This window comes from Olea europaea, chromosome 8 (assembly GCF_002742605.1).
Source record: "Olea europaea var. sylvestris chromosome 8, O_europaea_v1, whole genome shotgun sequence".
In the NCBI taxonomy this organism is placed as follows: Eukaryota; Viridiplantae; Streptophyta; class Magnoliopsida; order Lamiales; family Oleaceae; genus Olea; species Olea europaea.
Genome location: NC_036244.1, coordinates 18,966,670 through 18,984,024, shown reverse-complemented (window position 1 = coordinate 18,984,024; position 17,355 = coordinate 18,966,670). Strand labels below are relative to the sequence as shown.

At 33.7% G+C, this 17,355-nt stretch overlaps 2 protein-coding genes across 2 annotated transcripts in view; both read left to right on the top strand.

The window, feature by feature from the left end:
* The window catches only part of LOC111398395 (DNA-directed RNA polymerase IV subunit 1-like), a 22,434-nt gene extending 20,603 nt beyond the window's left edge, over positions 1-1,831 (top strand). The window contains exons 3-5 of the mRNA XM_023025307.1: positions 104-191; positions 634-765; positions 1,776-1,831. Of these exons, the coding sequence (XP_022881075.1) occupies positions 104-191; positions 634-765; positions 1,776-1,831 (276 nt within the window). The remainder of the gene's footprint in view (positions 1-103; positions 192-633; positions 766-1,775) is intronic.
* A 1,442-nt stretch (positions 1,832-3,273) lies between these two features.
* Positions 3,274-4,038, top strand: LOC111399094 (DNA-directed RNA polymerase IV subunit 1-like). Its single transcript, XM_023026331.1, has 3 exons — positions 3,274-3,475; positions 3,624-3,735; positions 3,830-4,038. The coding sequence occupies exons 1-3, from the start codon at positions 3,405-3,407 to the stop codon at positions 4,001-4,003; spliced, it is 357 nt and encodes a 118-aa protein (XP_022882099.1). The 5' UTR covers positions 3,274-3,404; the 3' UTR covers positions 4,004-4,038.
* The last annotated feature ends 13,317 nt before the right edge of the window (positions 4,039-17,355 follow it).

Here is a 17,355-nt window from a genome sequence, read left to right as displayed (position 1 = left end):
ATCATAGTGATTGCTCATTCTTTGTTTCACATAGATCTCTATAGAATTATTTATAGTGGATTTATATACGCTTCTATTTACTAGATATATATAAAGCTTTTAGTTGAAGTGGAGTGATTTGGTATTAGAATCATCAAGGTTTAGAAAATTAGTTTTAGAGCTGCTTGTTTGTAAAAATTGTGAAGGTGCTGGTCTTTAATGAAAAATGAATCCAACCCGCATGTGAATGAGTATTATGAAGTCCAATATATTTTAGTACAAATCTTCATCATTTTAGGTGACTATGGGTCCCCTAATCCATCGATCAAAAGAGTTGTGGTGCATTTTAACTACTAATGACTTTTAGACATCATGATTCAATCATACATTGCACGAAAGTTTGGTTCCTGATAAAGTGGAAATTTTTGAATAGTTCTTGTAAACGATATTTTCTTGATGTAAGATTCACTTGTACAATTAAATTTTAAATAACCGCCGAAATGTTTGGGAAGGGGAATCTGGTAGTGGGAGAAAACAAAGGGCCATAATAGAAAGCATTTATATAACCACTTTTGTAAACTTCTTTATCATTGGTTCGATGTTGATTGATTCTCTTTTAATATAACATTAATTATGATGTTTTATCAATAATAGCATTCAATCCTCATGAATATTGCGTATCAAATTTATCTTTTGACGTCTTTGAGATACTATGTACAGCCGAACATAGGGATGGCAATGGGCCACGAATGAGACGGGTTGGTCATTCTCACCCCATCCTATTGGGTATTTTTGTTAGGTAGGAGTTCACATCTCAGATATTAAGTTTTTTACGTCCTTAGTTAGTAAATAGTATTACTTTTTTATCAATTTGTTAAAAATAACTTATGTTTTTTTTTAAAAAAAATGATAATAAATCTATTATTTTTGTTTGATAAAAACTTAAATTTTAAATTAATATTAAATGGGACAGGGATTATGTTTCTCGTACTCATCCCATACCCACTACAAAGCAATGACCCTCGTCCCATATCCATCATATCCCCATTCGGGGCGGGGCCTCATGGATATCGGGTTAAACAGGCTTTTTTGCCATCTCTAATCGAACATGCTAAAAGGAGTACCAAATTCAGACAATAATTTTCAATTTTTATCTCCTCAAAAATGAATTTAAGTAGTAAAATCCACAAAGCAAGAAACTTCGCATGCTAGAAAGATGAATCGTCTCATGGCAGCGTGCCTTGTGATGTCTTCAAATGGTATAGTCAGCCTTAAATATGCAAACCAAGCTACTAGCTACATTGGTAATTTTAAAAGTTATGTTCGTTAAAATAAGTATGGCCCAATCAATATGAGGAATTACATGACACCGAGGAGAATATTTAGCCTATGTTTGGTTAATGCTTACAAATTGTTTATAAAAGATTAAATCACTTTTTATTCTCTTATTTCGTGAGATCCACGTGTATTATCTATTTATTCAGTACTAATTTCTATCAATTTATACACACTTTTCAAGCATATTTGTATCACTGGTGGTTGATTGTCACCCAATACTTTTGCAACTTCAATACCACATTAATTCCAACCACCAACTGAAAAAGGTCAATATTTCATTGAAGTCATATCAACGCTTTTGGCATGATATTTAATCACTCACTGCATTCGAGGGTTAAATGCGAGTTGCATCAAGGTTAATCATCTTCAATTTGGAGTAACTATGTCAACCAACTTCTATTTTCTTGCAGATTTTGCAGCTAATTTTTAATTTGATGCAATCAAGTTACCCAATTTAGATTTGCATGCAGACTTGGACGTTAAATGTACTGCAGTGCTGGTAACCTGGCTTTGAGTTTTTGCTCATCATTAATTTGGTTCAATCAAATTACCCAACTTTGTCTAGTGTCTCGAGTTTAACTAAAGTTCAAAAAATATAAAAAAATAAAAAAATGTGCTAGTTAATGCAATTTTTTTTTTTAAATAAAGTAAAAGAGTAGGTTACGATAAATAAAAAAAAAAAAAGTGTTAAAAGGGTAGTATACACAATGACCATATTTACTAGCAAATCAAAGTTAGGCAATATGATTGCACCAAATTGAAGATAAGCGATCAAATCTGCAAGGAATCAATTTTGAATGATTTTGTTAGAATTAGAGTGTTAGCCGAATTTTATTTTGAAGACTATTTGGGAATTCTAGTTGAAGTCTATTTGAGAATTCTATTTGAAATTCAATTTGGGATATGATGATTCGTGTTAGACTCGAAGAAGTCCAATTTACAATGGTAGAGGAAGAAATCATGCAAGGAAAAGAAAGCATCACATCGGCACTAACTACATGCTAAGCATCTGCTCGAGCGCCCAAAACAAGAGTGCAATTTTATCCGGCTTTGGAACAGTTCACAATTTTGATGGATTTTTGAATCTTATTTTATTTTAAACGCTCCATTATTGTATAGACTTATTATAGTCGAATTCCACCATATCTTAGGCTCTTCTCTTCTTTGCACTATATATATAAAAAGAAAAGCTCTAAAAAAAATCAATCCTTACGTTCTAAACAATAATTTGGAATCCTCCATTCTTGATATAAATAAAATTCTCTTATTCTGCTCATGGTATTTTTTTACCACGCTCTTGTTTGATTTTCATATTGCCATATTATTCTCATTCCTTTATTTCCCTAATAGATTTGAATTCACCAAATTGACAAATAGTAATCCTAATACAACTCCGCTCAATTTCGAAGACTTGCGGTGCATTTCTACTTGCCTCTATTTTTCCTTGTAAATGTATCTAAACAAATTATAATTATACATAGGTTTTGAGTAAAAATTATAGCCCTGTTAGTACTAGAGTATCAGTAGTAGAACAAGATGTCACAGAATCCTAGTGATTGCTTTGTTAAAGCTGCTAAGACTGGACAAACAGATGGACTTCAAGGGAGTCTTGAGGCATTGGCATGGGGACAAACTCCCTCGATTGGAACTGGTTGCAGTTTTGATATTATATTTAACGGGAAGGTAAACATAATGTACTCGATACTGTGTATAGTTGATATCATTGTGGATATCATCTGGTAAAAGCAAGCTACTTTCATGTAAAAAGGAAGTTGATGTTGATTCATTATTGATATATTTTTGGATTCAATTTATTATAATCATGTCATTTCTTGAATAGAAATTTCTTTACCACATGCATCCATACATGGATCAGGCTATACTTGCATTTTTGAAGGTGATAACTCCTTTGGTTCAATGGTTTCTACTCCATCATGCATCAGGGACATGAACCTGCTGAGTACCCATGTTGGCTCTACTAAACAGAAAGAGAACATTAAGTTACCAGTGAAGCAAAAAGAAACACTAGGCAAATATGTCACCGAGTGTCTATTGAGAGGAAAGGAGCGTAAAATTTGACAACAGATATGTACTCGCAGTATATCTTACAAGATGACATACAGAGGATTTCACGGGTTTTGCAGCGTATTTTACATGAGTACGTAAATCTATTTATTTTTCTTTTCTTTTTTAGCACTAAACATTTTATGTTAGTGAATCTAATGATTAATGCTTGCAAGACTTACATTTACTTAAACTGTTGATGCAGTCCTCGTAAATCAAACAATTTATCTTGTGTGGTTTAGGTACCCTATTGATCACCAGTTAACTGGTGAAGACAAGTCTGCTGCAATGAGGGCTCTACAGTTTCATCCTCGATTCAAAGAGAAGATTGGAATTGGTGCTATGGAGATAAAGGTACATTCCACACGTTAATATTTATTAAAAAAAAAAAGTGTTCGATGCAAAGAGAAGATTGAAAATTTCTTCACATATTTTCCTTGTGTTTCAGGTTGGTCGTCACCCAAAACATGTAGAATCACGCTGCTTTTTACTTGTAAGGACCGATGGAACAGTGGAAGACTTCTCGTATCACAAATGCATTCATCATGATCTTGAGATGATTACTCCTCACAAGGCAAAGGCTTATCATTCAAGATGGCTAAATGGAGCAATACAATCTTGAAACTGCAAGGATGAACCCAGTTAATTTTGTGCTCCAATTAGAAAAAAGAAAAAAAAAAAAGTAGTTTTATTTAAGAGGAGCAAACCACTTATGATTTTCTAATTTTGATCATAATGTAAGTTGGATAACCCAAGCTTCTTTTTGCTGCTTCCACTAAAGTTTCTTTGCCCAAGAGAAAGGTGAAGGAGATTTAGCGGAAGTAGCAACGAGAAAGCTTTCACGGGTTATCCCTTTTCATGTTGTATCATCGTACTATTAATCACTCCTCTTGTTTGTATCGCATACTATTAATTACTTGCTAAAGAAAATACTCCCATGTTTTAAGTTATTTAATTAGCTATTTCATTGAACATTCAATGAAATCACTAATAATTGTTTTGCAGGGTTGAAATGGGATGCCATTTTTCACTTATGTTGTTGGGCTGTGAAGACCAATAACCTTTCTAGGCTGTGATGACAAATGGGCTAAAGCCCAAATAACTGTTTTAATATTCTAGGCTCTTGCCCAATAACTTGACCCTGATCCGCCCCGACCCAAAGGTAGATAAAAACGTGTTTTTTGGCGTGGCGTTTTTTAACGCAGCCAATAAACACGTTTTCTTCATATTACTGAAAGCCCCTTGACCGTTGGATTAAAATCTGATCTATGGCTGCCTTGGTTGGCTATATATACTTCCACCTCTTGCCCTAATTCAGCTGGACCGTCATTTTACTCCTCTCTTCAGCTGCGGCTGTGCTTCGAGATCCTTCCAAACCCGTCCTTCTTCGTGACCATCCAATCTCTGATTGGATCTGAAATCTGAGTGATTCTTTCTTTGTGATACTAAATACTAAGTGTATTGGAGGGATTGGTGTGTGATTTACCCTTGTGGTTTCCTTTAATCTGATAGAGGAAAACCTTAGGGTTTGGGGCGATCGGTGTGGGTCATACAGACGGGTACAATCCTGTATTTTCTTGAGTCTGAGCCCCATAGATGAAAGGACCTTCATCTGGATGCCGTGTGGTTCGAGTTTCAGTGAACGGCTGAGGATTTGTTCTTCTGCCATTTTTCTTGTAATATTTTTCTTGTTTATTTTCTGATTTTGTACTGATATCTTGGTGTAACAGTGGTATCAGAGCCTTCGTCTGGCTCGTGTGGGTGAATCGAACTACGTTCTTACTTGATACAGTGATCTGGTAAATTCTTTTTGGAGTCAAACCCCTATATCTCGATGTTCTTTGTGATAAATCTGTTTCTCTTGGTGAAAAACTGCTTCGGTTATTTGAGTGTTCGAGTTTGGGTATTGTTGACTGCCGCCTTCGTGGAAACTGTGTGTGGTCAAGTGAAACGACCACCACTGTGGTTTAATTCTTGAACTCAAAACTTTACTGCCTGATTTTTTCGTTACATGTCTTAGTTGACTGATAATTTTTCTTCTTGTTAATTGTTTTGTGAATTTGGAACTTTGTACTTAAGCATTAAAACTGTCTATGCTTATTTTTGTTAAAAGTAATGCAGTATGCTTGTGTACTTAGCGTGAATCTACCTACATCTGTTTGATGAAAGTATTGCAGTATATCTATGTGTTAAGAGTTATTCTGCCTATATTCATCTGATAAAAGCATTGAAGTATACTTGTGTTTTAGTTACTGATTCTTGATGTGCTTGAAGATTGTAACTGTGTGTTCTGTTCTTATATTCTGTATTAATATCTCTCTTAATTTTTTTTTTGTTTATCAAACAAAACCTCTACCCTTCACCCAAGCCTTGACCTGAGATCTTGAGTCTCATGGAATCCTGGTAGGGCAGGGTAGTTGATTTCTTTAACTTGGTGTTGAAGACTGTGTGTATTTTAAATTGTTATTTCCGCACTTACACACATTATGTTGCTTTGCCTGTGATATGAAGAATCTCTGTTTTTCTCACTTGTATGTTGTGATCAAATCAGAAATTACTGAGTGTGACCTGTTTGATCTAGAAAATGACTTCCAATAGTTTTGAACTTGGGGCCTTTAATGGGAAGGGAGATTTTCCTATATGGCAGCAAAAAATGAGAGGGGTTTTAGAACAACAAAAAGTCTCTAAGGCAATAACTGGAGAGTTTCCTGAAACAATGACACAAGATCAGAAAACTGAATCAGATGACCTAGCCTATACCTCAATAATTCTCCACCTATCTGACCAAGTGCTAAGGAAAGTAGGGAAATTAGAAAATGCTAAGGCCTTATGGGAGAAATTAGAGGAACTGTACTTAGTGAAATCCTTACCTAATAAACTCTTCCTTCTAGAAAGGTTCTTTAGTTTTAAGATTGATCCAACCAAAGACCTGGATGATAATCTTGATACCTTTAATAAATTGGTACAAGATATCACCAATGCAGGGGATAAAATTTCTGAAAAATATAAAGCAGTAATACTTCTTAATGCTATACCAGAAGCATATTGGGATGTCAAATCTGCCATTAAGTATGGCAGAGATACTTTGACCCCAGAAGTTGTTATAAATCCTATAAGAAGTAAAGAATTGGAACTTAAAATTGAAAAACATGGGAAGGAACATGAGAGTTTGTGCATGAGGGAAAGGCAACCAAATAGGCAAAATAATAACTATCCAATCAAAACAATTCTGGAAATAGTAACAGGAAGAAGTTCAGGAGTAAATCAAGATCTAAATCAAAATCTAGAAATAACAGGAAGTGCTATGGCTGTGGTAAGCTTGGTCATTACATAAAAGACTGCTATAACAAGAAAATTGAACCTAAAGAGAAGAAAGTTGATGAGGGAAATGTAGTTGAGCCTGCTGAGCCTAATACTGTTGATGTATATGTGGTGGCTCAGCAACCTGATCTGGAGGTGGCAAATTATGCCCACAATAGATATGTTCATAAGTGGATTTTGGACTCAGGTTGTACCTTTCATATTACACATGAAAGGTCCTGGCTTCAAGATTTTAAGAAGTTAGCTGGTGGTGAAGTGGTGATGGGGAATAATATTGCCTGTAGAGTTGAAGGACTAGGTAATGTGACCCTAAAATTTGAAAATGGATACATGTATACCCTAGAGAGAGTGAGGTATGTTCCTGAACTTAAAAGAAATCTGATCTCTATGGGAGAATTAGATGACCTAGGGCTGTGTGGTAGGATTAGGGATAGATTGATGAAAGTGATCAAGGGATCTCTTGTCATCTTTAAGGGTGTCAAGAAAAATGGAATATATGTAGTTAGAGCTGAAATAATACAACTATCTCTAATACTGAATCTGATTCCACCTTAAAATGGCATAAGAGGCTTGCACATGTTGGTGAAAAAGGCCTCACAATCCTACATAAAAAAAGGGGTATTTGGTAATGACCAAATATCAAAAATACCTTTCTGTGAAAGCTACACTTTTGGCAAACATCACAGACTCCATTTTAATTCTGGAAAACATAAAACTACTTCTCCATTGGAATATGTCCACTCTGATTTGTGGGGTCCAACCTCCACAACGTAGTCCAAGGGGAAATAAGTATTTCCTCTCAATAATTGATGACTTTTCAAGAAAGGTGTGGGTGTTTCTACTAAAGCACAAATCTGAAACCTTTGAAAAGTTTAAAAACTGGAAAGTCCTTATTGAAAATCAAATGTTTACAAAGATTAAAATTTTGAGAACTAATAATGGACTTGAATTTTGCAACTCAGAATTTGATAAATTTTGTGAATCAAATGGTATCCTAAGACACAAAACTGTCCCATACACACCTCAACAGAATGGGGTGACTGAGAGAATGAATATGACCTTGTTGGATAAGATTAGGTGTATGATGGTGGGATCAGGAGTTCCTAAGGTGTTGTGGGGGGAGGCTGTAATGACAGCTACATATATAGTGAATAGAACCCCTTCTAGTGCTTTGGAAGGTAAGACACCTGAAGAGAAGTGGTCTGGAAAAATACCAGACTATTCCCACCTTAGAATATTCGGGTGTACAGCTTATTGTCACCAGAATTTGGGGAAACTGGAGCCAAGGGCTCAGAAATGTGTGTTCTTAGGTTATCCTGAAGGAATTAAGGGCTATAGGTTATGGGCTAGAGGTCAAGGGGGGTATAAAATGATAACAAGTAGAGATGTTACCTTCAATGAGGAAGAGATGCCCTGTTTAGAAAAACAAAAGTCTGCAGACCCTGAAAACCCAAGTGTGACAAGGTTTCAGGTGGAGTTGGGATCTCAAACTGATTCTGTTCCTAATAATGTGAGAGAAAATGAACCTACACTACCTCAGACTCAAACTGAATTAAAAAATTCAGGTGTGGAGGAACATAAACAAACCGAAATGGATGATCTTAGTCAACAAAGTGATCTTAGTGACTATCAATTGACTAGGGATAGGCCTAGAAGGAACATAAGAGAACCTACAAGATATGAAGACTATCTATCCTATTCTGTCATGTCTTATAATGACCTAGCCTATAAGGAACCCAAGACCTATAGTGAAGCCATGAGTTGTAACCAGTCTGGCAAGTGGGAAGTTGCCATGAGAGAAGAGATGAGTTCTCTGATGAAGAATAAAACTTGGGATCTTGTAAAATCCATAGTTGACTGTTAATGGATTTACAAGGTGAAAGAAGGCAGTTCAGATAATGAGCCTGTGAGATTTAAAGCAAGATTAGTTGCTAAAGGATTTACACAAAAACAGGGTGTAGATTACAATGAGATATTTTCACCCGTTGTAAAATACACAACTATAAGAGTCCTACTAGCATTAGTTGCACATCACAATTGGGAATTAGAACAAATGGATGTAAAAACAGCTTTCTTACATGGTGATTTAGATGAGACAATTTATATGTCACAACCTGAAGGTTTTGTGAATAAATCTAAATCTGACTTTGTGTGCTTGCTTAAGAAATCCTTATATGGTTTAAAACAGTCCCCTAGACAATGGTATAAAAAGTCTGATACTTTTGTTATGACTGTTGGTTTTGTAAGAAGCTCTTATGATCATTGCCTTTACTTTAAGAAAGATTCTGATTTTTCAATATCTATTTTTCTGTTACTTTATGTTGATGACATGCCGCTGATTGGGCCTGATTTAAAACAGATAAATGATATTAAAGATACTTTTGGTGCTGAATTTGAAATGAAAAATCTGGGTCATGCTAAAAGGATATTGGGAATGGATATACTTAGAAAAAGAGCACAATACATTTTGATTTTGAAACAATCAGCTTACATAGAAAAAGTTTTATCCAAGTTTTCAATGCATGAATCAAAATATGTGTCTTTGCCTTTAGCTAGTCATTTCAAATTAAGTAAAGAGCAATGCCCAATTGATGAATCTGATATAAAGTACATGGAAAAGGTTCCATATGCTAATGCTATAGGGTCTATAATGTATACCATGGTCTGTACCAGACCTGATGTGGCTCATGCAATTAGCACTTTAAGTAGATTTATGGTTAATCCTGGTCCCGAACATTGGGAAGCACTTAAGTGGTTACTTAGGTACTTAAAAGGCACTTCTAGCATAGGATTAGTATATAAAAGAGGTAATGAAGGAATAACACTTAAAGGCTTTGTGGATGCTGATTTTGCTGGTGATAGGGACCATAGAAAGTCCACTTCTGCCTATATGTTCACTCTTTGTGGTACCTATGTGAGTTGGAAGTCCCAATTACAGCCTATAGTTGCTTTATCAACCACGGAGGCCGAGTATGTAGCTGCCACAGAAGCTGTGAAGGAAGCTTTGTGGCTCAAGGGACTATTATCTGAAATTAGGATGTTAAATGAACCTGTAGTTGTTTATTCAGATAGCCAAAGTGCAATACACTTGTGTAAGAATCCTATTTTTCATGAAAGAACTAAACACATAGATGTAAAGTTACATTTTATTAGAGATATTGTCTCAAATGAATTTGTTCTTCTTGAAAAAATTCCTACACAGTACAATCCATTAGACATGGGGACAAAGGTATTGCCTCTTTCTAAGTTTAAATCATGTTTGGCACTTTTGAATATTGATTCAGGTTAATTCTTTAAATGCATGTACAAACTTGGTGTCAATAGGAGGGCTGCAAGTGTTCAGAAATCCCATTGGCATCAAGGTGGAGGTTGTTGGGCTGTGATGACCAATAACCTTTCTGGGCTGTGATGACAAATGGGCTAAAACCCAAATAACTGTTTTAATATTCTAGGCTCTTGCCCAATAACTTGACCCTGATCCGCCCCGGCCCAAAGGTAGATAAAAACGTGTTTTTTGACGTGGCGTTTTTTAACGCAGTCAATAAATACGTTTTCTTCAGATTACTGAAAGCCCCCTGACCGTTGGATTAAAATCTGATCTATGGTTGCCTTGGTTGGATATATATACTTCCACCTCTTGCCCTAATTCAGCTGGACCGTCATTTTACTCTCTTCAGCTGCGGCTGTGCTTCGAGATCCTTCCAAACCCTTCCTTCTTCGTGACCATCCAATCTCTGATTGGATCTGAAATCTGAGTGATTCTTTCTTTGTGATACTAAATACTAAGTGTATTGGAGGGATTGATATGTGATTTACCCTTGTGGTTTCCTTTAATCTGATAGAGGAAAACCTTAGGGTTTGGGGCGATCGGTGTGGGTCATACAGACGGGTACAATCATGTATTTTCTTGAGTCTAAGCCCCATAGATGAAAGGACCTTCATCTGGATGCCGTGTGGTTCGAGTTTCAGTGAACGGCTGAGGATTTGTTCTTTTGCCATTTTTCTTGTAATATTTTTCTTGTTTATTTTCTGGTTTTGTACTGATATTTTGGTGTAACATATGTATTGGTCTTTGGTGTCTTCCAGTGTGCTAGAGCAGTATTTGAGCATGCTTGGTGATTATATATTGTGAGTTCTAATAATGTGTGGATAATAAGTAATATTTGTAGATTTTACGAAATGTGCGGTGGATCTCATATGAGATGTGGATAATAAGTGTGGATTGTTTGATCGGAGGCTTTTAAATGAACCGATTCATGAAAGTCTATGTAAGCCCGGAAGGTGTTTTACAGAAAGTTGATGGGCGAATTTTAAACAAAATGAGTCGGTCCATAATAATTGAAATTTATTTACTTTGTTGCAAATATTTTCCATTGCATCATGTTTTTTATTGGAGAAAGAAAAAGGAATACTCGAGATTTTTATAATTGGAAGTAGTCACAGAGTTTTTGCGTCACCTATTTATAAAAATTATTCACACGTGAGATTTTTGATAACAAAAAAGAAAGAAATTTCAGTTTACAGGTCATTTAGATAAGATGGCCGAATAAATATATACACAAACTTAAATATATTAGAATATCTTTCAAACTTGAAGAAATATTTTTAATTTTAAAATTTTGCAATCCTCTTGAATTGAGTTTATTAACTTCGTTCAACTGAAAAGACAAAACGAATATCTTTGTTCAATTGAAAAGATGAATATTAGATTTGAATAAACTTGAAGTTGAATGTGTAGCGAAATACAAAAGATATAACGAGATAACATGTATATTATAATTTAAGACTCTATTTGATAGGAATTCAAATATAATTTAAAGTCAACGATTAATTTTATTCACACATTTCATAGAGCTCGTAAGTTTGCAACAGTACATTTTATTATGCTAAAAATCTGATTTTAATTCTTACCAAATAAGGCAAAATGTGTATGGGGTCAAATGGATGCATATGAATAAAAATATGTATACAGTCTGACCTCTCTAAGTTAATATGGTTGGTTGCGTAGTAATTTATTATTGGTGGAGGTTATTAATTTGTAGAACATCTACTATGAGATAATTATTTCATGTATACTTTTTATAGAAATGATTTACTAAGCATCGGTGTTGATTCTATGTTAAATACCGATAATGTGTCATATAAAGTCATTGGGTGAATAAACTTATGTTGTGTCTCGACATTTGAATTAAATTTAAAATTTATCAATAGAAAATATAAGATCAGCATCGGTGTTCATTAGATTGCCCCTAATATTTTCTAATGTCAATTGCTTTAAGCACACAACTCTCTTCAAAGAGAAAAATCAATAAACTGAAGGGAGTCTAGAGGAACGATCAGTAGAACAAGAACTTGCAATTGCCATTGACCGACTTCTAATTTATTACTCAGCGTCTATTGACTATTAATACCCTCTTAGAAGTAATTAATTCCTCTTGAAAAAAAAATATTGGATGAATATCCCATAGAAATTGCATCATCACCATAAAGATAAAGTCAAAGAAGTTATGAAGATGGCCCCCTTCGTCCAACAAAGATAAACCAGAAGCCCTTCACTCGAATATCTCTTCTTGACTTTTGAAATTTCATACATGATGTAATTCGTAAGGTACACCCGAGTTATGCAATTTGAGAGCCAGACAACTAAGATGAAACAAACTACTATACTCTTTTTTTTTTTTTTTAAATACTTCGTATTAATTATAAGATAGTAGAAATATTAAATCATGCCTATATAATTTCATAAAGATTTATTATATGTCAGATGCAATTAATTATTAGATAGTAGAAATATTAAATCGTGCCTATATAATTTCATACAAATTTATTATATGTCAGCTGCAATTCATTATTAGATAGTAGGAATATTAAATCATGCCTATAGGATTATAGAATTATAAATAGACAATAGATATAAATATAGATCTATATAATATAATTCTATTAAAATCTTATAGAATTTGTGGAATTTTATTCAAATCCGTGAATACTACGAAGATTCTTAAAGTTTAAGAAATTTGTTTAAATTTGATGACACTATTGTAGATGAAATTAATAATCAAATATACCGATCGTGAAATTAAAAGAAATAGGGGAAATTATAAGATAATTAAAAGTGAATTGGAATTTTATTATAAAAATAGATCCATGCATACTGACCAAGATATACATCTTTAAAATAAGTAAAACGTTTCTAAATATCTTAATAGAATTAAATAGTAATCAATAATTTTACAACATAGATTTTTCTTCTTCGTTTATTCCAACGTGCTGGCTAACATAATCATGGAATATTGAACTGTCAAGTTGCAACTAAACAACAAAGCTAAGCCACAAGAAAAGAAATGGTGAGCCCCCAGGGCACATCCCAACTGGTAAAGATGAGGGCGCTTCAAATCTGACAGATCAGAGGTCGTGAGTTCGATTCCTGGAAGGCTCTTGGAAGACAGATATTCTCCTTGAAGGTATGATTTATCCTGAAAGGCAGGAGCTCTACTGGAAGGCAAGGTGCAAAGATGGGAAACGACTTGCTTGACATTTTGGCAGATCAGTTGGAGGGCTCTTGAGCACTGGTCAGTTTGAGGCACAACCTGCGGTTTAACCTGTCTGCAACTTGAGGGGCCAAGGTGTAGACTCCAAGATTTAGTCACTGTAAGGTGGATACTTAGATATTAAAAAAAAAAAAATGGTGAGAAATGCATTACATTTAGGGATAGGGCCTATCTCAGCAACCTCTGCATTATGAACGCATTGACCCTATTGTTGACTATAGACGGAATTTAATTATTTTGATATATAATTCCTGTTTGATAGAAATTATAATTAAAATTTTAATTCAAATTAAAGTTGATAATTAATTCTAACCACATATGTTTTATAGGGTCAACAACTTTTCAAACACATATTTGATGAATTTTTATCAAAATTTTTTAAAAATTTAATTTTAATCTCAATCAAATTGAGGCCTAATAGTGAATTGAGTTAAATAATTGAAAAGAATTCTTTATAGTCGAGTGACAATGGATTCTGACATTACAGCGTCCATATGCATGTGGGACTATTTACAGAAGTACCATATTCTTGCCTTTTATTTTTGTAGTGATGCATTAAAGCCCGATATTCTCCTACAATAGATTTGGATTTATTGTTGGGGAGTGAATTATTCAAATGGTCACTATACTTTGGAAAAGGTTTTCAAGGGGTCACTAAACTTTAAAAATTACATAAATGGTCATTGAACTTTGCAAAAATTTCTACGAGGTATTGACCTTTATAAAATGTTTCCATGAAATCACTGAACTTTGCACTCCTGGAAAACCTTTTACAAAGTTCAGTGATCACTTAGGTGATTTTTAAAATTCAGTGACCCCGTAGAAACCTTTTGTAAAATTCAATGACCCCTTAAAAACTTTTTGCAAAGTTTAGTGACCATTTTGACAATTTACCCTTTATTGGGACAAAAAAAAATGTAAGTATGAGGAAATCTATTATTGAGTGCGTTAGGTACATGTTGAGAAGTGTTGTCAATTTTATTTTCGCAAATGTATGAATTGTTATAAGTAGCTAGTGGACCTAAGAGTCCGGATTGTCGATTCCACGAGAACAATACTCTATCACTTAATTCAAATTATTTTTAAGCACTATTTGATGAGGATTTGAGTTTTAATTTAACTAAGAGAAAACAAATGGTTGCACACATGATAGGTTTGGAGATCAAATTATGACAGATATTAGGGCGGAATAGCTCCACCTATTGGTCACATTTATATCTTAAATTAAGATTCATATCTAATGTAATGTTCAGTGGAATTCTCCTATTGTATTCTATTTACCCATCTCGAATTTTCATTGAGTCTATTTAACTAATTAAATTTCATATCTCTATACAAATTTAAATTAGTTAAACGAGTTCTTTATCTTAGGAATTCAATTATGATCGCAATAATAAGTATATGCATCTCTACTCTTTATACAAATGTATCGAATTTTACTACATGATCTAAATCTTAAACTCATATATCTATTTGTAAATGATTCACGAAATCATCAAATTAGTGATCAAGTAATTTCATGTCTTCAATCCATAGTAAAATCAATACATGGAACAATAAAAACTAAGAATCTTAATAAAAAAATATATAAAGGATTCCAATTGATTACATTATTTTCTCTAACAATGAATTTAACTATTAATAACAAAAGAAGAAAAACAATAAATTGTTTTAGAGTATATCATCGGATTTGTAATAAAGATGTAGAAGAAAAATTAGAATTCTTGCACCAAGATCTCATTCCTCTTCCAATCAATGTGCTAAACCTTCAATTGCTTGATGTTTTCCTTCTTTGAATTCCTTTTTTGATTCTCCAATAGTGTTTCTTACCTCTTAATATGTGAAAATCCTCCTCAATTCTCTTCTCCAGGTTGTATTTTTGTCTTATTCAAGCCTTCGAAGAGTTTTACTGAGTTTGGCTTTTAAGAAGATGAATTTCACTCGAAAATCCTATTTGACAGCGAGTCGCCTAGGCGCAGCAATTGGATGCTTGAGCGCTAACTTTCAAAAGAAAAATCAGAAACATAGCGCCTGGGCGTTGTCATCAGCTTCGATTGCAATACACATCATTCAGTCTTTTTACCACAATTTTTTCTTTTGATGTCCGATTGAGGCGATTTAAGATACATTGGAAAGTTATCTCAAAGGCTACAACTTTTCTTCAAATATTATTTTCAAATTCGATCATTTACTATGTCAAAAAAGTTCTCAATATGAGTCTGAAAATGGTGCATAAATTTTTTTGGTTGAAACTTGACGTGAGATCATATTTTGATTATATTTCATCCATTTGATGTCTTTCTTTATCGAATTGACTCTGAGCACTCTTGAATCTTCATAGTAAGGACCGGCATAAGTTTTGAGTATTTACGTATTGGTCCTCGAACTTTAGATTTTGCTCTTTTTCTGGGTTTCTTGTACCACCATTGAATTTTATTTATTCAACACTAAATGCAACAATTTAGACCATAATTTATCTGAGAAGGAACTAAATATCATCGTTTTAAGGTATTGAATAAGCTAATATAAAATAGACTTATCAACCAACTAATATAAGTAACGTAATTGATAAATGTTGCAATATTGAGGTATTCACTTAATTTTATTCAACGTTGTCTAGTTTAATGCATATTTAGTTCTTGCTTAATTTAGTTAAAATAATCATTGAAAATTTAAATTAAGGTCAATAATTAATTATAATCATATATTTCGCAAGATCCATAACTTTTATCCAACTTCAAAATAGTTAACCCCACGTTGCTGGATGTCATTGCTATCACTGAGCTAACTCTGAATGCTTATGAAATAGGTGAACTGCAGGCTGATCTCCTTGAAGAACTTTCATGAAAATTTGACTATTATGTCTTGTACTCAACCTCTACTACGTTTTTCTTTACGATAACTACTACATTTAGTATGGCGTCCCTTTCTTTTTTGTCAATATGAAATTCACATTTTGACATCTAAGATTTGTAATGAGTTGATATTTTTGATCATATAATTTATGAATTTTTATCAAAGTAGGTGAACTAAAGGCTGATCTCCTTGAAGAGCTTCCATGAAAAATTGACTCTTATGTCTTGTCCTCAACCTCTACTACGTATTTCTTTACGATAACTACTATATTTAGTGTGACGTCCCTTTCTTTTTTGTCTTTGCAAAATTCACATTTTGACATCTAAGATTTGTAATGAGTAGATATTTTCGATCATATAATTTATGAATTTTTATCAAAATATGTTAAAAATATTTTTAACAAAAATAAACATGGGCTTAATATAATTTTTAATAAATTAATTACTGATTACTATTTTAATATATTCTTATAGTAGATAAAAAATCATTTTTAAATTAGTCAAGTTGTTGCCCTTGACCTTGAACTCAACTGTTAAACTATATCATTTAAAATAATAATTAATCAAAATTCAATTTGTCGAAAGTTTGTTCAAATTTAGATGATGATGATAAAATCAAATTCAACTTCAGTTGACTAGGTTCAATTATGGCACATATACATGTTTCACTCTTTATTTGGATCTCATTCATCTTGCAACAAAGTAAATACTTATGTAAGCGGAAATTACATGGAAGCCTACTTTTAAAGATCCCATTTCATAAATCATATGCTAGAATTAATATTTCAAAAATAAAATATTTTATCAATTAATTAATATATAAAAAAATTAATTAATCTACCCTGTTTCATTCCAAACCCTAATTCATTTTCTTTTTCCCCCTTATTTTTTCTCTATTCTCATCTTCCTCACCACACTCTATACAATCTTCGTCAACATCCACCGCCGGAGAGCATCGCCATCGTAGACCATCTCTCTACTATCTTCGCCATGAGCACTGTCGATGAAGCATTTCTTGGTTGCAAATCGCTGCGCAAAGGCTTCGCCCTGTTGCTGCTGCAATTCGATGGTGCTACAGGTGGTTGGTGCAGGTGGTGGTGGATCTGGAGACGACAGCAATGTGGTTTTGGTTTTGGTTTTGGTTATTTGAGTGGTGGTGGTGGTTTTTTCGTATTTTGGTGGTATTGGAGGTTTGGGGTGGTTTTTGCTGGTAGTGTAAGTGGAGGTTTTGGTGGGGTGGTACATCT

Coding starts and splice junctions, on each gene's coding strand:
- LOC111399094 (XM_023026331.1), top strand. CDS start 3,405: ATGTACTCGCAGTATATCTTACAAGATGACATACAGAGGATTTCACGG. Junction 3,476..3,623: donor TTGCAGCGTATTTTACATGA/GTACGTAAATCT, acceptor TGTGTGGTTTAG/GTACCCTATTGATCACCAGT. Junction 3,736..3,829: donor TTGGTGCTATGGAGATAAAG/GTACATTCCACA, acceptor CTTGTGTTTCAG/GTTGGTCGTCACCCAAAACA.